The 24081-nt window shown below is 36.4% G+C and overlaps 1 protein-coding gene across 1 annotated transcript; it reads right to left on the bottom strand.

The window, feature by feature from the left end:
* Positions 1 to 1285: 1285 nt before the first annotated feature.
* On the bottom strand, positions 1286 to 23746 carry LOC118273522 (inactive hydroxysteroid dehydrogenase-like protein 1). Its single transcript, XM_035590536.2, has 6 exons — positions 23433 to 23746; positions 7060 to 7182; positions 4601 to 4711; positions 3657 to 3877; positions 2988 to 3215; positions 1286 to 2597 (listed from the first exon to the last, which is right to left on the bottom strand). Exons 1-6 carry the CDS (start codon positions 23593 to 23595, stop codon positions 2487 to 2489), a joined length of 957 nt encoding a protein of 318 aa, XP_035446429.2. The 5' UTR covers positions 23596 to 23746; the 3' UTR covers positions 1286 to 2486.
* Positions 23747 to 24081: the final 335 nt, after the last annotated feature.

The raw sequence follows: 24081 nt of genomic DNA on the forward strand, positions 1-24081 counted from the left end.
GATTTTTGATTTCGAACGCTTACTTTCCGAAAACTATGAAAATGACACCAATCGAATAATCCGAGCCCAAATTCGGCACTGAACGGAATTGAACAACAGATAACACAAAACATTTGAGTCTACGCACGCACTAAACAAAATAAAAATATTAAAAAAGAAAGTAAGAAAATATTCAAACTTTCAAAGTATCAAGTTCATTTTGTCATAATTTCCGCAGCTATCCGTGCGTATGTGTGTATTGTCGAGAGTCGTGTCAATGTAGTGATGCGATTCGATACCTGTCAATTATGAGAACGCGTCCTTAAAGTACAACAGTAACATGCCTCAGTTTGTCGTATGAAGAACTGAAACTCCAGCTCTTTGGCGCGACTTGCAGCGTTGCGGTTGGCGCGACTGCTGAGACTGCTCGAGCGACTGTCCTGGCTGCCGGTTCGTAAGGCTAGTCGACTTTCTTGGCCCCTACCGCTTCTAACACCCGCTCGACCAGCCTGGCCGGCCTTCCGTAAATTCCACAACAGGTGCTAACACAAAAAGGAGCACATTTGTTTAAATAAAGCTTTGTTCACCAGTGGACATCTTCTAGCTGTGCATTATAAGCTTAGGTGTCATCATCAACATTCTGTAACTGGCCACTGCTGACCAAAAGCCTTTTCTCACACGCAAAAGGTAAACGTGTGTATGTTTTTCAGAGCGGATCAGTATCTAGGTCTAGGTTATCGATCAAGCTGCACTGTCTTCGCAGTTTTCATTTTTTCAGGAATTTTCACTTAGCAAATCTACCACTCTGTCACTGAACCAAAGAACTAACTAACAATTTTGTAGTGATATTTTTATTTAATATTATATGAACTATAAAATTATATTTTGATAAAAGAAAAAACAACCTGCATGTCGGTGGTGTCGAACAAGTCCGAATATTTTTAATTAATTCTTGCTATTTGTATTTCTCGGTCATTTACACAATCCATTGTACATTTTCCGATACTATTTTCTGGAAAATGGAAATGTCTACAAATGTCAAACCACATAAAAATCTGTCAAATGTTCTTTTTATATTCTGCTTTACTTTTTATATTATTAAGCAAAGGTGTTCTTTTTCATTCCAATTCATGAGTAAAGAGGCTATATACTCCTTGGTGAAAATGGTAAGTTTCTCTGAAACATTTTTTTTTTACATTATATGTCTGTAAGAGATTTCATTTTCCTCATTTTTCTCCAGTTATCCTATTAATGTAGTATGTAACTTTATTATGAAAATTATTTCGAAATTAATAAAACAAACTAGTTAATTATGTATTAATATATATTTACATTTATAAAAGTTTACTTAACAATATCACATTTATTATTCTATTTATTTATACACACACAAACAAATATTTGTATGTATGTCCCTACAACTCAACAAAAATTACCAATGTACAGAGACATAATACAATTGAAACAAATATCAACCTTACTGCTATTATGTACTTAAAGTTGATTTCAAAACGAATTAACTTCAGCCGAAATGATCATAAAAAGATTTAACGAAAAATAAATTCTATATCACAAAAAATAAGGTTTTATTTCAAATAACATAACAGGCTTGATCGATTTTCAGTGTTTTTAATGAATTTGTAAAAGAATAAAAAATATTTTTCTTTGAATAACACTGTATGATTTGCTCGTGTAATTGTTCGATAAGATAACTCGACTAGTTTCAAGCTATGCACAGGTCCCAAAATCAAGAAAAAAGAGAACAAAACAGCTTCACCTACAAGTAAAATGCGTACAACCTAATTAATTTAATATGTCTCACGATAGTTATATTACAAAAAATATATTTTCCATACATTTGATAGACACGAAGGCGGTACTCAACTTGTTTAAAATCCCTTATTTATTAAGTCTTTATTATAGTATTAAGTCTTTGACTGCCAATAGAAAACTGTTGAAAACAAATCCTCCGCTAACGTCGGTCACCGGTGATCACCACGGCGTTCAATGTGTTAATGTATAGTATTGTATTAATTTAGTTTGTCTCACAATATTTATGATGATATATAAAAAATAAGATAACCTATATTTCTCATACTTACGTTTCTATACATGTCACACAAAGCGTTTTATGTTACAGTTACTTTCTCTATACTAATGCTTTCATAGGTGTAGCCAGGTTTTAGTATCGGGAGGGGTTCAACTAAGTAAAACGAACAAAACTTCCTTCATTCATGAGAAAAAAAACAATTTATGTAATATGACATAAACAGATTCATAGGTAGTCATAGAGACCTTTGCCAAACAGGAGATGTACTATGCTAACTAGAAAAATAACGCTCTGTAATGTCTAGGTACGCATTTTTCGGTAGGGGTTTGAACCCTCAAGCCCCCTGGCTACGCCTATGAATGCTTTACATTTAATTTCCTAACATTGGTGCAACTAGCGAGAGGTCCCTGACTCTCTGCTAGTGACTTGACTGGTGTCTGGTAGTATGGCGAGCTCCTCAGTTGGCCTTGATCTTGGCGTTCCGAAGGTATTCGTGGCGGAACTGGATGTTCATCTGCATGCCCAACTTCGTCCTCAACCAAACTGGTACCACTTTGATGGCGAAGTACTGTAACATACAATTTTTATTTTACGTCGCTTTACTAATTTTTATCTTATGTCAAGAAGCTCAATTTGTACAGCCCCGTTACAAAAAATCATGAGTAACACCACACATACACATAAATTCCGTACTAGAATTAGAATCAAACCTAGACATATCCTTTTATTATTATTTTTAAATTTTGCCCCTTAAGTATTTTCTCCTGTGTCGTGGGTGCCAATCGCGTATCTTGGATAGACAATGGCTTGGGAAAGCCCCAATACCATACCCGAATTGGTACATGAACGCCTACACACGACCACTCGAACTACTTTAAAAGCGCAACCTTGCCATTTGGAGTAAACAAAAGCAAAAGCGCTTCAGTTACATAAGTCATAAATTCAATCTACAACGTACCTGTATCCCATGCACCCAATAACCAGTAGTGTTGTGCTGCCTTCCCAGTGTGGAGACAGCATATCTGGAGTACGTGGCAGCATCAGGCACGAGGAGGTTGCCGTCCATCAGCCGCTGGGAGAAGGCGTTGATCTTGGTGGACACGAACAGCGGCGCCAGGTGCTGGATGTGGATACCCTTGGGAGCATACTCCTCACGGACTGCGTATGTGAAGCTTCGGACGTAGGCCTGGAAGACAAGAAGTAAGACAGGTGATGTATACGTTATAGTGGATGATGTATTTCAAGTGTGGCAGAGCCATGCTTCGGCATGAATGGGCCGGCTCGACCGGAGTGATACCACGGCCTCACAGAAAACCGACGTGAAACAACGCTTGCGTTGTGTTTCGTTGTGTGAGTGAGATTACCGGAGGCCCAATTACCCCCCTTTCCAATCCTTGATTCCCCAACAACCCTTAAATTCCTAACCCCCAAATGATGAAAGGTTAATCAAAGTATTATGGAACTTTCTGTTAGAAATTCTTAGTGATAACCCTTTGCACTATATGTATAGCCATACACCTTGTCAGACTCCACACTAAAAAAACTCAATAATATTTGCCTTGACTACCTTGCTAGTCTTGTAGCAAGGAAGTCAAGAAGCACATCTGCAAATAATCAACCAAAATACCTTGGTAGCAGCATAAACAGTCATCAGCGGCAGCGGCTGGAGCTCCGATCCTGACGACACATTGACGACAGCCCCCCGGCCGCGCTGCACCATGCCGGGCAACACCAGCCGGCACATCGCCGTCACTCCGCCCACGTTCACGTTGATCAGCTCCCATAGCTTCGTGGGAGACGCCTCGCATATAGGCATGGGGTAGTCGTAGTTTACGCCTACATTGTTGACTGGAATAGAAAAGTTCTCTCTTAGTATGGAATACCGGCGTAAACGAGCTAACGGATAACCTGATGGTAAGTGATCGCAGCTGCCCATGGGCACATGAAATATCAGAGGCATTACAAATGCGTTGCTGGCCTTTTGGGGTTTGGTTAGGAATTTAAGGGTTGTTGGGGAATCGCAGATTGGGAAGGGGAGTAATTAGGCCTCCGGTCGACCCGGCCCATTCGTACCGAAGCATGACTCTCCCACACTTCTTAGTCATCTTGCTTCAAAATCACGTTGGGAATGAAGTCTATGTAAGTTCTAACCCGAAACTAGAAATTACATTTATACATTTTTGAGATAACGCCAAAATATCTTCGTTCCACAATCGTCTGTCCCTTCACATATGCTTACCAGCTTCTCAAGTAGTTTGTAGGTACACCGATCCTGCATTATTGCTCACCAGTACCCTTAGTACGGGTTTGCTTTACGTTGAACGAAAACGAAACGAGAGCGCGTTCAGCGCTTTGATTGGCCAGTGCGAATGAATCAACCAATCAGAGCGCCGAACGCACTCTCGTTTCGATTCCGTTAAACGTAAAACAAACTCGTTCTAGGGGTACTGGAATCTTTTTAAGTTTACTTGACCTAATATGTTGTATAACTCGATACCCCTACATCTCATTATCACTGCTCATCATTGCAATCAACTACTGTATTTAGTTCCTAATAATAATTCTGCTCACCTAGTATACCAATAGGTATGTCCTTGAGCTGCTCCTCAATGTACGGGTACACCTCAGCTCCCTTGCTGAAGTCTGCCACAACCACCTTAGTCTTCACGTTGTGCGTTCGCTCTGGAAAGACATATTTACATGGGTTAAAACGTGTAAATCAAATTTATAGCTTTATTCAGTGAATAAAGAAGAGAATACAAATTATGGAGATAGTTTTCACCACCCTATAATGGGCACATAAGGTGAAAGGGGTTAGTTATGGCCTAGGCCAAATAACTCTTAGCTTTATTTTCTGAGGCGAAAATCATCTAATAACTTCGCCCGCCTTAGGCGAGACGAGAAGGAGTGTCGGACTCTTACTGACAAAAACCACCCTGTTCCTACTCCTGCCCTTCGAGCCGGAGCCCCGGTGGTCCGCAGCTCCGGAAATAACTTTTAGCTAAGAAATGATTTAGGCGTGGTTGAAATATCAATAGTCATTAGACCTATTACAGGCGATCGAACCAAGAAAATTACATCCTCGGCGTTACGCGATCTCTCAGGTTGCTTGCTCTGCAACGTCCTCCCTCCATTCAAATAATGTCAACGTCAGTCAGTCAGCAGACAGTCGTGACTTCTACCCATCATCTCATGTCGCAATGATCCAAAACAATGCAGAGACGAGACTGACAATGGTGATTGTAGTTGTAACAATACTATGTACGACAATACTGCGTCAGCTTGCAAACGCAATGCAGATGGTTGGTGAAGCGCGGTTTTGTAATACTCACACGTAAGAGTATTTGTCTTACCTGGGGTCAGTATACCTACTATGGCTTGTTTATCTAGCTGTCTTACTAGTCTTACTTCTTACTAATATTAAATCGTTTCCCCACACTAGGATTTTTTCCTGTACCTGGGTGCGTTTACAAACATACAAGTTCACATACACATGACACCCAGAGCCGAATCATTGTGGATCACGCAAAGAGTTACCCCGTGTTGCTGTTGCCCAGCCAACGCACCAACCGTGCAATCAAATTCGATTATTTGTGTTTGTTTGTTACTCAATCACGTCAAAACGGCTGAAGGGATCGAAGTGAAATTTGGAACAGGGGTAGATTATGGTCTGGTAAAAAAAGTATAACACATAGGCTACTTTTTATTCCACAGGAATGCGGATGAAGCCACTGGCAGAAACCAATGTTTCCAGAAGTGCCAAAATCATAATAGAATTGTTTTTGTGGTCATGCAGCAAATTTTTAGCACATAATAACTTAATTATGGATATACTACTAACAAGATTCACAAATGACAATTCTAGCTAAACAAATAGTCGTACCTAGGTGCTAACATTACTAAATTATATTAAGGAAGCTATGTTTTGATATTTTCTGCACTTTGCAAGATTTGTTATCTGTCTGACAGTTTCTCGATATTTTGTCCTTCTGGACCATACCATACTATGCACCACCAGGTCCAATGTAGAAAATGTACAGTTCATCTGTTTGCTCTGACTAGTGTGTATTATACCGCATTTTTTTCCTGTTTCCAAAGAGATAGGCAGAGAAGAACTATAAACACATTCAACTTTATGCCCACTTTTCACCAGTTATTTTATGAGTCCCGGGATGAAACTATACTGTCTGTCCAACAGTACTGGTGACTTATAAATGGTAGTTATAAATTATAATGCAAATGTATTCGATGAAGATAAAAATATTGATCTTGTGATCTAAGCCATCGGTTTCCGCGTAGACCTTTAAACAACAGTCAATAAGAACGATATTTGCGTAGCAACCTCAACAAGATTGCCTGTTAGAAATATAAACATAATGTATGGTGGCCAGTCAATATTTGTGCTATAAAGAATTATGGCTGTTTGCTGAAGATCTTACTTCAATAATACTTCATATTATTGTGACTTACGAGTACTAGGAAATCATAGTAAAGTCTACAAAGTAGTAGAATACATCATGTCTATAGGTGCCTACATAAAGCCAACTTCATCTCGATACAATACATTTTCGCCATTTATTTATTTTCCTATTATATTTCAAACAGATTATTTTAACATAAATCATTGTTATGTTACATGTTGGCACCTATTCTTTTTCTTGAAATAATTTACGAGGAAACTTTAAATTATTATCTTTAATATAAAAATGAATCGTAGAATGTGTTGCTAAGCGCAAATCTCGAGAACAGCCGAACTAATTTCGCTAATTCAGACTCGGTTACATGCTCATTCATTAAGACATCATACTTTTTAGGGTTCCGTAGCCAAATGGCAAAAAACGAAACCCTTATAGATTCGTTATGTCTTTTTTGGGTTTGTTATTGTTAGAAGAAGATTCTTCGCTCGATTTTAGTAAAAGTCGTGTTAGGCTGTATTCCAAAACAAAAGGTCATTAATAAAACTACCCAAAATAGCCAAAGAAATTATGACTCGAGTCCAGCATTCTCCTAGACTCTAGTCCTATACCAACCTATTTCAGAAGCCACAGCTCTCAGCTTGTCAGGGTTCCGACTGATGATGACGATGCTGATGCCGCGCCGAGCCAGCTCCAGCGCGTACTGCTTCCCGATACCATCTGTCGCACCGGTTACCACTGGAATAGAAAGAGACAACAAATTATAGTTACTCGTATGTTATTTTCTTATTTTGTTACTGTCTTAAAGATGGTTACACGAATAGGAAAATCATCCAATGACTTTTCTCGCCTTGGGCGAGGCGAGATGGAGTGTCAGACTCTTACTGACTAAAAACCACCCCGTTTCTACTCCTGCTTTTCGAACCGGAGCCCCGGTAAACCCGCTAGGTAGTCCGCGAATAAGAAATGCTTAGGTATGAGATAGCCATGCTTCGATACGAATGGGCTGGTTCGATCGGAGTGATACTACAAGCCTCTAAGATAATTAACGTGAAACGACGTGCCTTTTTTGAGGGTGGAAAATCATCCATTTACTTCTCCCGCCTTGGGAGAGGCGAAAGAGTGTCAGACTCTTACTGACTAATAACCACCCCGTTTCTACTCCTGCTTTGAGCCGCAACGCCTGTCGTAAAAAACGACGGCAGGGTTGTGTTTCGCAATGTGACTGAATTGGAGATTTATAATTTTTTAGATACGTTATGCCAGGATGGTAAGATTACAAGACAGCAGTATTTAACCAAGATATTATTAACAATAACTGATGACAATCACACCATGAGTTATGTAACTAATAAAATAAATAATCTGCTGCTCAAAGCAGCTCAAAGTTCATGATCACGTATTATCCTATTTCTCTACTCCTATGAAAGTCATCGACCTTGGTAGCAATCGGCTGCGTATACGCAACCGCTTGTTACGTCACTGTCTTTCTGTTAACAGTGTATGCGTTGATCACTATGGATTTTTTTAAGATATAATCTGCCCTTGGTTTTGCCCAGATGATATGTATTTACTTTAATTTTTTTTTCTTTAATGAGAATATTCAGATTATTTCAAACATAAAGAAAAAACATCTATACATATAAGTGTAAATTCGAGTTTTATAAAAAAATGCATACTTAACTACCTATTTTGATTGTATATTCGATTTTCTTATCATACCTAATTATAATAAAAAAATATTTATTAAATCAAAATATCAAATGTCTAGACGCTAGACATAAAAGATATCATTTTCATTATTAATAATACCTACTTATATTGTTATTTCATTTAACATAATACATATTATTACAATAATAAGCCTCTTATGTATGTGCACATTGAATAAATGTAAAAAATGTTTTGTAATTGTATTACAAAGGTATTATTTTGTTTACTTAGTAGCACTTGCTAGTTTTTGCATAAATAATTTATTTTTTATATCGTCACGCCTTTTATCTCCGAAGAGGTAGGCAGAAGTGCACATTATGGCACGTAATGCCACTGTACACTCACTTTTCACAATTTTATGTCATAAGTCAGTAGTAAAAGGTGATCGTACTGCCCTATACCGGGCACTTTTCCAGCCTCCGTGCTACTACTGAATAAAATTTTCGAAAAACCAAAACAAGCTCAGCAATATTCCGCCCGATCCGGGAATCGAACCCGAGAACTCTTGTCCGGCAGTCACACTTGCACTCACTCGGCCAACGAGGCAGTTTATTATTTATTTTGCATAAATTAAATAGGTATATATATAATAGTAGCTGTCATCCGCATAGAGTAATAGCTTCTGGCAGTATATGAAGTTTTTTAGTTGTCTTTTCCAAGGTATACAATATATAGTTCCTGTCCCCATGAGATTGCCATTAAAATTTCCTGTTCAGAGCATTAAATTTTTTGTTGTCATCCAATATGTAGGTATAAGTCTACATCTACACTACAGTAATAATATGTTACCTATTTCAAATCTCAAAACTATTAAAGACATCATAAAATAAATATTATCATAAAAACGACTACATAATAACGACCAGCTTTGATTTCTGTCACATGACATTTATTTTATTTTTTAATTGGACAACCACCTTTAAATGCATCACATTATGAGTATAGGTAAGTATGTCAAAATGGTCGCTGAATTTTCCAAAATATTCTACCATCTAAATATACAAAAAATCTAATTATTATCGTCATATCGTCACGCCTTTTATCCCCAAAGGGATAGGCAGAGGTGCACATTACGGCACGTAATGCCACTGTACAATGTAAGTACACCCACTTTTCACAATTTTATGTTGTAAGTTGGGACTTAGACTCACCACCTATTACATGGGTGTAATAGGTGGTGAGTCTATTGTCATAAACCGGGCACATTTCCAGACTTCTTGCTAATGCTGAGAAATTTTCTAAAACACCGAAAAAACCTAACAATACTTCTGTTACAGAATTATTATACAGTTGTTTAATAGTTATGCCTATATATACAGTATACAGTATACATTTCGTTTTTTATTTATTTTCAGTATTCATTGTGTAGGTAGATAAGTTAACCTCATTAAGATTAACCTTATACTGAATGCCAAATCTCTCTAAATTTAGACAAAGTTGCGCAGGCGCCGCACAAGATTACCAAAATCTGATGTTACCATGTTTCAAAACATCAAATCAAACAACCATTGTGAATGTACAGGGCCGTTTAAGCATCTTAATTCATGGTTGCAATATAGATAAACATTTCGTATGATTGTTTTTTTTTTTGAAATTTTTTGCCCTACACTACGATTTTCTGCTGTGTTGTAGATACGCATCTACGATAAACATAAAAGTTCTTATACACATATCAGACCCGAAACAACAATTTGTGGATCACACAAAGAGTTGTTCCGTGCTGGAAACGAACCCGTTACACTCTGCGTGCCTAGCCATCGCGCCAAACGTGCAGTCAAGTTTATTTTAACACAGTCTGCTTTCAAGATTATTTTTACTTATTTTGTCCAACTCGGAAAACATCAAATTTAATAACCAGATAAAAGACATACAGCTATCATTAGCAGACATAATACATAGCTACAATAACACTATGACATAACAACGGAAACTAATACAAAACTAGCACAATAAATTGTTACACACCAGTGCTACGCTAAAACTATCCTTCATTACACGGAAATAAGAGTGCTATTACATTACCATGTCGTTATTATTCATCACTTTCATTTGGGACTGAGTGAAGAGGTCAGGTACGGAGTACGGAGGTACATAGACAGTTGTTTATGTTTACGTAACTCACTTTATTGACAACTAGCTTCTTGCAACGGCGTCACTCGCTTAGAATTAAAAAAAATTTTTTTGAATATTTCCCGAAGTAGCTTATGTTAGGGTCCGGAGCTGCGGACTACCTAGCGGGTTGACCGGGGCTCCGGCTAGAAAAGCAGGAGTAGGAACGGGGTGGTTTTTAGTCAGTGAGAGTCTGACACTCCCTCTCGCTTCGCCCAAGATAGGTGTCATTGGATGATTTTCCTCCCTTAAAAAGGCTTATGTTATGGTGGTTTCCCACCAGAGTTATGCTATGGTACACTGCTGTGGATGCGTTTGGCTTCCATCAACCATATTCATTGGTACACATAGCTTAGCACTGATGGAAAACTGCGTATATGGAAAGATGCGTGTTATTGATGGCTTCCTTACTATCGAGACATCGCATACTCGAGCTGCGCATCTTTCTCGCACAGCTACTTTGCAGTGGCGCATCTTTATAGCACATCTTACTCGCACAGCTACATAGCTTAGTAGCATTGTAGCATTACACCTTCGTAGCATAGCTACATAACAATAGGAGTAAAAATACATACATACAAACAAACAAACAATCAAACCTGTTTAATATTAGTTGCATGATAGCTAGACAGCTACGTAGACAACGTAACCATATTGTGTCTAGTCATGCTGAAATGTAGAAACATTTAATTTGTTATTTACTATTTCATAACTTCGTAATGCAAACTACTGAAAACTGAAATTGATTATGGTATTCTTTGAAAGGGAAAGAGACGACGAGACCCAGAATATCCAATGACCAAGAATACCAAGAAAATTACCATATGACTTCTCTCTACCAAAGGGATTTCCCACTACCACCCCGTTCCTTCTCCTGCTTTTCGAGCCGGAGCTCCGGTAACCCGCTAGGTAGTCCGTAGCTCCGGATATCTGTATCACCTAATTCTACAATTACTAAAAAAAGTCAAGGTCAATAAACCACTAAACAATCTTTGCCCAACCCGGATAATGAACTCAGACCCTCACCGTCCTCACTCTATACACACCTACTTTAAATCAAACATTTACATAAAGTACACTACATTTTACAGAGACCTTAGATTAATTTATTTATTAGCTTAAAGGTCGTATGTAGCCTGTACCCTTAGTATGAATTATGAATTTGCTTTACGTTTAAAGTAATCGAAGAGATTCAGCGCTCTAAATGGCCGGCTCGAATAAACTAACCAATCAGAACGCCGAACGCGAACTCATTTCGATTATTTTAAACTTAAAGCAAACTCATACTAAGTGTACTGAACACACGAGTTGACTACTATTATTATTTACATCTAATAACACACGTGTATGTTTGTACGATTACTTATAATTAGGGCCAGGGCAGCCTTGTTCTAATGCCAAACAAAACAGATAAAGAAACGTGAGAAAATATTATATTTATTAATCCTTTATGCCCGGTTTACATTATTCCAGTCCAGCGATCCAGTCCAGTACTGGATTGCTTATTGACTGGATCTGTACAGATCCAGTACATCTACATTATTCCAGTTATTTAGAAGCCGTTGAAGTGTGAACCCTACAGTGACAATGATTTCAAGAAGAGATCAGTTTCGAAAATGTTTTAAACGTGCTCAAACACTCTTGCTACAAGAGGTTGATAAGCAACTAAAAAAAAGGAACGGATTTGGGTGAGAAATTGGATCAGCGAAATCAGAATTAGTTTGGCGCATAGCTTTGTTTTTATAATTTTCTGATGTTATGTCCCATAAACACGGATTATCTCTGTATATAGAGACAAACTTTATAGTTTCGTCTTCAGATAACTTCTTCACCATTGTTAAATCCTTTTTCTTCGCAAAAAAAGTCCGCAAAAACAACCAACACGTGTGTACTTCGTCAGCACTGGAATGGCACTGGATTGGCCGTCTACATTATTCCAGTTGCACTGGATTGATCGCACTGGACCGAAAAGTAGACCGCGAATCCAGTTACTGGACTGGAATGCTTACTGGATTCAGTTCATTCCAGTGCCGGTTTACATTTTTCCAGTAAGCAATCCAGTACTGGACTGGATCGCTGGACTGGAATAATGTAAACCGGGCATTACTGTTCAAGTTCAACTTCTTAGAGGCGGTGAGTACTTAATCACTACATAGTATAAAACAAATGCCCGAATACTCAAACGCCACTCAATTTTAAGACGCTCTCAAATGTAGTTCTGTCACTATCAATTCTTTATAAAATGACAGAGATAGCACGATATTTAAGTACAACTTAAAATTGAGTAGCATTTGTGTATTCGGGCGATAGTCGCTTTCTCTATCCCTATGTCCATTTGTATGCTTAAATCTTTCAAACTACGCAACGGATTTTGATGCTGTCTTTTTAATAGATGAGTGATTCAAGAGGAAGGTTTATATGTATAAGAAAAGGCATGATTACCCATGCGAAGCTGGGGCGGATGGCTAGTTAGTAATACTTGTAGACCATGGAATACACAAACTAGATGACCAAAAGAATTAGAGTACTTAATATTATAACTTTCGTGAGACATACCAAATTAGTTATTTAATTTGTTATCGGCTTACTCACGTAACTGTTTGAGGAGGAACTCGACTAGTTTCAAGCCATGTTAGACGTTCATATTCATGAGCAGTATTCCGCGACACACGACGCGGCGACTACGATTACGAAACTAGTCGAGTTCGATAATTAATAAAATATTGTTCTAAATTCTCAACATACAAAAGAATATTTTTTATCTGCCTGTCTGTTTGTTCTGGCTAATCTCTGAAATAGCTAGACCGATTTTGATGGGATTTTTATTTTTACTGTCAGGTAGGTTAGTGTATCATACTAAGGAGTAACTTACTTACTTACTTAATTGTAGGAGGCTACATTTATAAAAAATATGTATATTAAAAGGCTTGGATTACGTTAAGATTCTCAGTGTCCTAAAATGCAGTTTGTTTCAGTCAATGTAAACATAAAAAATGCAACTTTGTTTACTTCACATTTGAAGGATTTACACAGAAAAACTAGTTTTTGCTGAACTCCAAATCGAATCTCTATCCAAGCATACAATCGCAAGCCAAACAAGGCTAGAGAGGTAACCTACAGCTAGAAATGGCGAGTTGTATTAATTGTATGCGCCGGCGCACGTTACGCAACACATAGCGTGCTAGCGGTCAATGTTGAACAGTTTTCAATAGATACTCCTACATACATTTGTATGTCTTAATCAGTTTTTATTGGGAAAGCATCAAGCAGCTTTAAATTTTTTATAAGAATAAAAAATCTAGTTTTACTTTTTTTGGGGCGAAAATCAATCAATTACTTCTCTCGCCTCTGATTAGTAGTTCACTATATTATCACTGCAGTCTATATTATCGTGCATATTATATCTATCAATATCACTGCAGTTTCATACTCCAGCAGTAAGGAAATTGAATCAATTTTGTTTCCAATGATTGATTACTGTAATCAATGGGTAAATTATTTCACCTATGACTTCGATCTACATTTGATATTATTATAGCAATGACGTAGAGATAACAGCGTTATATTTTCCTGTATGAATAAAACACTGTACTCAATATTGGTAGCACAAAAGCACTTCGCAGGTAGGAAACCCTGTATAAAAACAGATACCTCTTAAACGTTAAAATTTACGATTGGTCATAAAACAAGGTAATCATCATCTTTGTCCAAATTATAAATAAATTAGACGTTTACTTAGTTGCAAATTAGATCCAATAGTACTAGAATTTCACGTTGAACACGTTTATCGCATTAATATAAGAATTTATATAGGTACAGAAAAAAAATTTAAAGGTGCTATTTGAAAGCAAACCAGACAAGTCAAGTGACAGTTGTTTGTACCTAATCATATGTTTAAATAAAATACCATAAGCCAGTCTGAAAACGCTCACAAAGGCCTTACTCTGGTCTCAGTTATAAAACATGACAAATGCGTTGCCTATTAGAGGTTAAGAATTTAAGGATTGTTGTTGAATCGGGGATTGGGAACCGGTGTGTGACACACAACGCAACAACCGTTGATTCACGTCGGTTTTCTGTGAGGCCGTGGTATCATTCCAGTCGGGCCCGCCCTTTCATGCAGAAGCATGGCTCTCCCACAGTTATTACTTATAACTGGCAAAAAGTAGATGATACAATTAATAAATGCAATTTTATGCATTAGTAAAACCTACACTTAGGAAGGAAACAGCGTACTGACGTCAACGTATATGTGCACGCTGCTCATGATGTGGAGTCCCTCTGTAACTCGAAACTAGTAGAGCGTTTCTCAATAAATTTACGCGAGTAAACCTTTTTTTTTAGTTAATTTAGCATAGCAAGTTATAAGTATAGTATTGTAACATTCCTTGTTTCTTTCATTGAAAAACTTGCGTCACAGTTTGCTGTATGACACTCGAGTTTTGTGAGTGATATCGCAATATTTTGGCGATTGAATCATAGTTGCTAAGGTGGTTGCTTAACTAGTAACTACTGATGTCAAACCTATACTTGAATGTAAGTATACATATAAGGTAAGTACATATAGGTACAGTATAACAGAGTATACAGTATATAAGTATACAGTATGTTAACTAACAGAGGGCGTTCCTTTAAACTCGTTATGTCTTTAATAGATTAAAATAAAAAAATCACCATAGAAAAATAAGCAATAAATTGCAACGTTGCCTTCCTTCAACTACGCGTGCACAGAGTGTTTCTTTTACGTATCGATATAAAAAAAATATTGTTTTGTTTTTGAATGGTAATATGTTTTTTATCTAGTATAGCATTGCTATACTATTGCGGGTTAACTTACTAGATACTTATTGTGTTTGATTAAGCTGGTTAGCGATATTTTAGCGTGTGTACGCCGTACGCGTTCATTTGCCATACTTATTTGTTTTAAAATTATTCTAGTGTTAGCACTTAGATTTTTGCATGTTTGAATATTTATAACATCACTATCGAAAATAATGTGTTACATCAGCATATTGTGTTTGTCTGCAAAATACAAACAAAAGACGTCTGTGACATAATCTAATTTATATTCTTTATATAATACTTATAATATATGTTACCATAGTGTCATTGCCTTTATGTCTAAAAAGCAGGCCAATTTCCCGATGGTGAAATTGATTTTTAAATTGGTCCAGAACCGATTCAAAGTAAACAAACAAACAAACGCAATCTTTATTTCATTAGAGTAGACAATCCTCCTTACTGAAATACTAAATTTAGTATCTATTATAAACCACATTTAACCCTTCGTGTCCCTGCCTTTCTTGTCGTATTGCTGCGACAGAACACATACATGATTTTTTCGTTCTATTCACACGATTGCTCCTCATTGCTTATTGTATATAGGTATGTATAATTTTTCGATTTGTAGCTGCGCGCTGGAGGCATGATAATTGATATTTAACTTGCGCGCTTAAAGCGTTAAACCAACCAGAAAATTACAAATCAGAGTAAAACAACTAGGTACCTACGTAAACTCACAAACAAATCCCAAACTCACGAACAAAGTAATGAGAAAGGCGGGAGAAGCAAAACTTGAACCGTATACTTTGTGGTCTTCAGTTAAAATTAGTGGTTAGCATAATAGGCCCGTCGCTAACAAGTCACCTTGGAGTTTGGAGTGATGGTGAAATCACGGGATCGATACATCCCCTCTTCGTTGACTCATTTTCCGAGACAATTATGCTTAATTCCTTAAGAAATATAACACGTGTTTGATATCTGTTAGAAGAAAATTGTAAATTACTCTATAAAATAACGTTGACTACACTGGCTGCCATGCAAAGTGTAGCGGGTTCGATTTCCGCACGGAGCAACTCTTTGTGTGATCTACAAATTGTTGTTTCTGGTATGGGGTGGCATGTGCATGTAATATTGTATGTTTGTAAACGCACCCACGACATAGGAGAAAATTCTTATGTGTGTGTAACAAAATATTTTAAAAAACTTTAACAAAATAAAACGTTATGCAAAATTGTATACTAACAAGTAGATATTAATGCATGATGAAAAGTTTTGGTTCTCTGTTGTGATGTCAAAGCGGGCAATATAATGCAACACGTGCAATATAATGTACCTATGTAGTAAAGAAACTACCAAAACATATGTTATTGTTATCTTTTCAGGTAAACTCTTTAAATATCTGACTACCTGAAATAAGGTGCTACTAATTACCTTACGAAAGGGAAAATACCTTTATTTGAATAATTATTTTTTTTATTACATTTAATATTAACGACCTCTTGAATTGTATTGTTATTTGAGCAATTACCTAAATTACATTTTGTACAAAAAAGTGCACCTTTTTACATGGGACTAATGACATTTTTGCAACACATTAATAATAATGAACATCACTAACAGTACGATATATGTATACAAAATATATGTTCATTTACTTTCAAAAGTTCAATTACAACGTCACGCCTTTTATTCCCGAAGGGTAAGGCAGAGGTGCACATTACGGCACGTAATGCCGCTATACAATGTACACCCATTTTTCACCATTTGTGTTATAAGTTCCATGTAATAGGGGGTGAGTCTATTGCCATATACTGGGCACAGTTTCAGACTCCGTGCTACTACTGAGAAATTTTCGAAAATCCGAAAAAAAAGTTAAATTTAAAGTTAAAGTTAAATTTTTGGTCAAATATAAAGAGCATAGTAGGTACAGTGCTCCAAAATCAAAGACTAGGTATTTGAGAGCTATATTAAAGCTAAACTTTACACTCTGACTCGCGTATACAATAACTAAAGTACAGAATGTCGAAATGTAACACACAGTCAGACTTAATGACTTTCCCATACACAAAGATGGAGTAATAGTTGTGTAACAGTCCATGTTCACATCTTCACCACGAATCCGATTACCGTAATACCGTGGCAATTTAGATAATTGTAGGACTGTCTTAGTGTTTACTATCGACATAAATTATTTAAGGTTACACCGGGTTATTCTTCATAGGTCTATCGTAAATTATTCCCTTAAGTGAAGGGATGGGTAAGAAAGTTGCATGTTAAATACAATATTTCGCCAGTTATGTTATTTTAATAGCTGAAAAGACCTATTGCCTATCAGGTCATTAACCCTGTTAGTACTAAAATATGGAAAATATAAATATAAGTATAGCTTAAAAGACGATGTAGTGACTAGGATTGAAAAAGGAATGTTACGATGTTTTGGTCATGTACAAAGGATGGATGAAAGCAGATTTACGAAAGAAATGTAAAAGGTGGATATGAATGGGGCCGTCGGTAGAGGACGCCCTAGACGGACATATAGAGATCAGATTGGCAATATATTAAAGAAGGGCCAAATTAAAAGTACTACGAGCGTGCATAAAATGATTGATGACTCTTTTTGTAGCGAAAGACCTATGTAAGAGTCGTAGCAATTGGCGTTCCATTGTCTCTGCTTACCCCCATGGGAGACAGGCGTGAGGTTATGTATGTGTGTTCTGATTTCTTATTGACTCATTCTGATAGATTTATATCATGATCTATTTTTACAGATTATGTTAAAGCAATTTAAAAGATTGACACGTACAACACAGACATACGGTCACGCATATCTATTAGTAGTATGATGTGCGCGTTTTCGCATTCATTTATGACATTTATTTGTGTGGAATACGAATTACTTTATTAATTTAACTGTACTGCTTCCTGTGTTTGGGTTCGAATCTATTGTTATTTAGCAAATTCTGATTGATCCCTGATAATAAATTATGGTGTTTATTAAATGTCATAAACATTCCCAATTGTCTTATTAATTAATTAGTTTAATAGCATAATCTGTATACTGTCTATACAGACATTACACACACAAAAGTATACTAAGTAATACTAGTATATACTTTTTTATTTTTATACAAGTACCATCACAGGCATTCGCAGTTATCAAAAGAAATCAATGAATGAACTATCCGATGCATGGCCATAGGCTTACCCCCACAAATAGGGTACAAAGTTTTGAGATTGAAGTAGGTAAGTACACCCATCTTGTTGCCATGAACGACGGCACGGTACATCTAGCTAGGTAACTCAAGTTAGTCCGATCAATACTGGCGGGCGGGGTGTTGTAGTACTTTGATATCTATTATTATCACCACTAGGTAGGCTTTACATCTGTATCTATCTAGCTAGGCAGCGATGTATATAACTCTTCTTTAGTCGTGTGTTCTTCACAGAGTGGTCCTGGTTGACACTGATGTACTTTGTTTGGGTAACGTAGATCACGATGCGTCTCCACTTGTTGCGTTTTGTTTTCAGCATTTCGGGACTATTACATGACTTTTTGCCAAGAAATATTTGTTAACGATCCTAACCACGTAAATTCTGTTTGTTTTCAAAGTTCATGTTAGTGTGTATGGATCGTGTAACATACTTAGTATTATCGAAACTCCTTGGTGCCGTAAATCTATCTATTGATTCAATATTCAATATTTATATAATTGATAAAAAATCTAGTATTTTTTTAATTCATGGCATTTGATGGCAAATTATTAGACTGACGCTGATCATCGGATCGGCATGGACTCAGGCAACACCGAGGATTTACGTTTTACAAGTGCGTTGCCGGCTATTGGGGGTACCTTATGTACGAGAACAATTTCCTTTTAACCATAAATGTAGTACCTAAGTAAAGAAACAGCACACCATCATTGCATAACGCCATAACATCTCTATGGCGGACAACACTTTCAACACATGGCAACACTACTCATAAAGTGATGACATGTCAACACTGAACATTAGCGGCCAGTGGCGAAATAGTCTTTGGGCACAGTTCTACAATGATCACCATCTATGGATGAGTTTGTAATCGATACGATAATCGATAATATGATTTAATGATTACTTTCACGTTTTAATGAATCGTAAAACAGGTACATAAGGTACATATTGTTGCTAAGTATAAAATTCTGGTAAATCTAGAAGCTAGTACACCTAGAACCGGCTACATCCACCCAAAGGTTGCGTGGGAAAAATCGCTACTAGTGATAAGGCCGCCTTTGTACCCTATCATCCTATAACTTTACATGTCATCATCATCATCAGCCGAGAGACGTCCACTGCTGAAAAAAAGGCCTCCCCCTTAGCCCTCCATGTAGAACTTTACATGTACCTATGTTTAAATTGAGAGAAGTGTGCAATAAAGATTATTTTATTTATTTATTATTCGGGAAAGGTCTTAATCTTAATGGAGTACCAAAGCTAAGCAACGAAATAATTATAAAATTTAACAGTTCCAAAGAGTATCGCGGAGTCTCCATTATAAAAAATAATATATGTACTTTTGTCCAATCTAATAGCAACGTTGCTATGTTATAATACCAACTACCAACTGCCTAATTATAAAATTTGTATGTATGTTATTCAAGGAATACAGAAACTAGTTTTCTATTCCATGGTTTTATTATTAGGTATAATATGCAGAATCAAAAAAATTGTATTTTTTTTTTGCAATGTCTGCGAAAACATTTTACGAAGAAATATAAATGAGGTACTTATACCAGAAAAATTATGAAACTACATTGACGTCTAGATCAGGATCCATATAATTTAAATAGACCGAATTCATTAAAAATATTTAAATAATACACTGTGCTACTAAAAATATTTTTTAAGTAATTCATTTACAATTTTAATAAATTAAAATCAAATGATTTTGACATTTAAATCAACTCAAAGAATAAAAGTGAAAGGTAGACTGCACAGAATAATAATTACTTATTTTACACCATTGTAATTGCAACCATTGCAATCAATTTAGAAAGCATTGCCAAATCTCAATAAAATAAAATAAAACGCAACATTATAAGAATTTAAGAGAAACAGTAATCGTTGCAAACAACACGAATAACCACACTCAATGTTACCCGACCTGCATAAAATTTTTGTCTTTATATATTTTTTATGGAACACGCCGGTAAACGAGCAGTCATATCACCTGATGGTAAGCAATCGCCGCCGCCCATGGACACGACACCAGAGGCGTTACAAGTACGTTGTTGGCCTTTTGGGGGTTAGAAATTTAAGGGTTGTTGGGGAATCGGCCTAATTTGACGTCCTAATCCCAATGGCCTTCAGTAATCTCACTCACATTACGCAAGCGTTGTTTCACGTTGTTTTTATGCAACTTCGCAAATGACACATATTATGATCTCGATATGAAACACCGAATCTAAGACCACAGCAGTCACAGTAACAACAACTTAACCGACAAACAGACAATTTCTATAAATAATAACAGGAATCAGTGGCCGGCTGACCGGACCACATATCCTCAACGAAACGGTTTACCAAGGCCAGAGCTGTCGACAACACTTGTATAGTCTATAGGCGATTGAAATTATATGAAAACATAATAATTCATATGTCAGCCTAAAGACAAACAAAGTAAAGGACAAATGCAAAAATGTTAGAGTCATGCTTCGACACGAATGGGTCGGCTCGACCGGAGTGATACCACGGTCTCACAGAAAACCGACGTGAAACAAGGCTTGCGTTGTGTTTCGTTGTGTGAGTGAGGTTACCGGAGGCCTAATCTTTCCAATCCCCGATTCCCCAACAACCGCTAAACCCCCAAAAGGCTGGTAACGCACTTGGAACGCCTCTGGTGTTTCGAGTGTCCATGGGCTATGGCGATTGCTTACCATCAGGTAATCCGATTGCTCGTTTGCCAGCTGATGCCTTAAAAAAAGTTACCGGGACTTCTAAATTCTTAGACCTGTCTTGACAAGGATTTGAAACCACATACCTAGAAGGGATAGTTGGATCATTTCTGTAATTGTTAAAGATTGTGTGCTCAACAAGTGTGAAGGAAGAGTGTCGCCAAAAAACAAACCACATATATATTTTTGAAACTAAATCACAGATTAAATATAAAATACAAGTTTAAAAAAAAAGCTTTCCTTTATATATTGTGGGACCATGACCATTAGTAAGATGCTATTAATTCAAGGTCCGATAGACTCGTATTCTAATTTTAGTTTATTTTTTATGATGCTGTGAATTCAAGGTCCCATAGACTTGTATATGTAATTGGATTTTAATTGCATTTAATGGTCCCACCATAATAAAAGCAAGCTTTTTTTAATAAGTAATATTTAACAATTCTAGCGGATCCCGATATTTCTTATTTTTTTCTTACATGAGAACATTGTCTTAAAAATACAAAATAAGAATTACCGCAATCGGTTCAGCCGTTCTCGAGATTTGCGCTTAGCAACACGTTAACGATTCATTTTTATACTTATTTCATGCAAGTAACCGCTTAAATATCTCGAAAATAAGGAAACTGTAACTAACAAAATAAAAACAATACCCTTCCTACGGTCGGTGACTTAAAATATTAAACTTAAGTAAGATTTGTCTCTGTACATAAACGTGTTCGTATCAACAGTATAAAAAAATAAGGCGCGATTTACTTACAACTGTTTTATTTGGTTTTCCTCATAAATAGAATCTAATTAAACATATTTATAAGTACTCTATCTACTTTAAAAACACGATTAATTGTTTGTTTTTCTTTAATATATTATGATTGTATGACTCCCTGAACTCGTCTACGTCGGCCAGTTAACTTACGCATAATTTAAAAGTCAAGGTTTTGTTTTAACGAGATTTTTAGCTTATTTTCATGAGAGCATTTGTTTAACAGTTACTAAACTACGCTTGGACTTGGGAGCAAAGAAATGGATTCTAGCTTTTGTTGATTAATATTTTCTGATACAAGTATTTTATTAATTGGTATTTTATGTCGTATGAACGGCAATTTAATTACCTTTAAAATGAGAGTATTTTGGTTTTTTATGGAATGGGTGGCATACGAGCAGACGGGTCACTTGATGGTAAGCAATCAGCGGCTCCCATGGAAACCCGCAACACAGTATAAAATGTAGTAAGCTCTTTTCTTGAAGGTGTGAAGGATCTCTCCTCTTGTTTTAAAACGCATATATTTTATGGAGCGTTCTTTAAAATTATAAAACCGCTAGTAGCTCCGTTTTTCTTTCAGGTCCCATGTGTATGTAAATAAAATGAAGTGATTAGCATTGTTTTTTTTTTCATTGACAAGTGTTTTGTCATACATCCTACTCGTGTCATGTTTATTTAATTCGAGTAATAGGTCACAGACCGGCAACAGCATCCTCAAACGGATTGCAAACCGTGCGGATTTTGGGAAACCTTCAAAGAGGTGGAGAAGAGGTCTTTGTTTTATCTCATAAAACTACAAGAGTCAATTTACAGGCTGATGTATGTCTTTCATTCGTCTTTCATTCGTTGACGATGAAGATGGCAGTTTCTCATACAACTTCTAAATAATATGTAAACAAGCATTTTTTAGCACTTGTATTCGTTCCAATATCCACGTTTTTCTTATATAGACATCGAGACTGAGCGAGCTCTAAATAGTTCATTTAAAAAAAGAGGGGGTAAATTAACCAAAAACTTCTCCCACCTTGGGCGAGGCGAGAGGGAGTATCAGACCCTTACTGACTAAAAACCACCCCGTTCCTACTCCTGCATCCTACTTCCACGGCTCAGGAAAAAAAGGTACTAGGAGAAAAACGAACGAGACATTAAATAATCGAATTAAAAAAATATTTGTCTAATTCTAATGTAGGTACATGTCGTATGGTTCACTGGAATCTCGAGTTATCAATTTGTTATGCTCGTGTTGATAAGATAGTCATTTCAATGTGAATTTAAGTTAAACTAAGGAAAAACTAATTAATTTTAATCAAATTATTTTATTGCTTTGGAAAATGTCATTACAAATTAGTACTTACTTTGAAAGAGAAGTTAAAATGTTAACTGCGTGTAATAAGTTAAATTAACTCTTAAATGACGGTTTTATTTAATAACTATGTCTATTATTACTTCACACATGTGAATTGAATGTAGACAAATAGGTAATAGTTTACCTTCTATGTCTATTTAAATATACCGCCAATAAACACACATTTTCTTTCGAATTAAAATAAATAAATTACAGAAAGTAATTAACATTTTATGTACATAAACAGCCGCGTAAAACCTTGTTACCCATTTATTTATACGTCGATTTCAATGTGAACCACATAGAATGCTATGAATATTGATTTAAAAAAAATGCAACTCACCGGCCCAAGGTCCGAACTTCTTGGATAGTGGCTGCACCTCACTGGGCAGGAAATAAGGCATCAAATACGAAGATATGAGCTCCAACACACTCCATAGGGAATCTATCAGCAAGAAACAGAGGGTAATAGACCCAACTAACGCTAATATCAGTAAAAAAAACATGGTTCCTAATATAAATGCACTGATTGGTCCTTAATTTTACTAAATGTCAAATATTACGCGTGTTTTTTTCGAAATTGGAATGTTTATTTGTTGTGGGAGGGCACACGACGTGCCAACATCACGGTGCTAGCCACACTGACGCAGCGAGTGTTGCCTACATTCAAGTTACGTTACCGCGATTGACCTATAAACGGGTCTTATGTCACAGCTTATCACCGTATTTGATGTTAAGCGGAAGATATACGCGGAAAGATCATTTTTAGTGACGATAATGTATTTAAATCTCAGTTATTATCATTTAGATACTTATTAAACACTTTCTAATACTCAAATGTCAAGTCATTTTTGGTCGATATAGTTAGCATACACTTAAAAATCTGAGAAACAAATCTGAACAATCTAATCAATACGCCTGTTCTAATTTTGTGCGCAACAAGTAGTAGCTTTATATAGCTATATTTATTTTATCAGGCGCTTACTTATTTA

The sequence above is a fragment of the Spodoptera frugiperda genome, chromosome 1 (assembly GCF_023101765.2).
Source record: "Spodoptera frugiperda isolate SF20-4 chromosome 1, AGI-APGP_CSIRO_Sfru_2.0, whole genome shotgun sequence".
Classification (NCBI taxonomy): Eukaryota; Metazoa; Arthropoda; class Insecta; order Lepidoptera; family Noctuidae; genus Spodoptera; species Spodoptera frugiperda.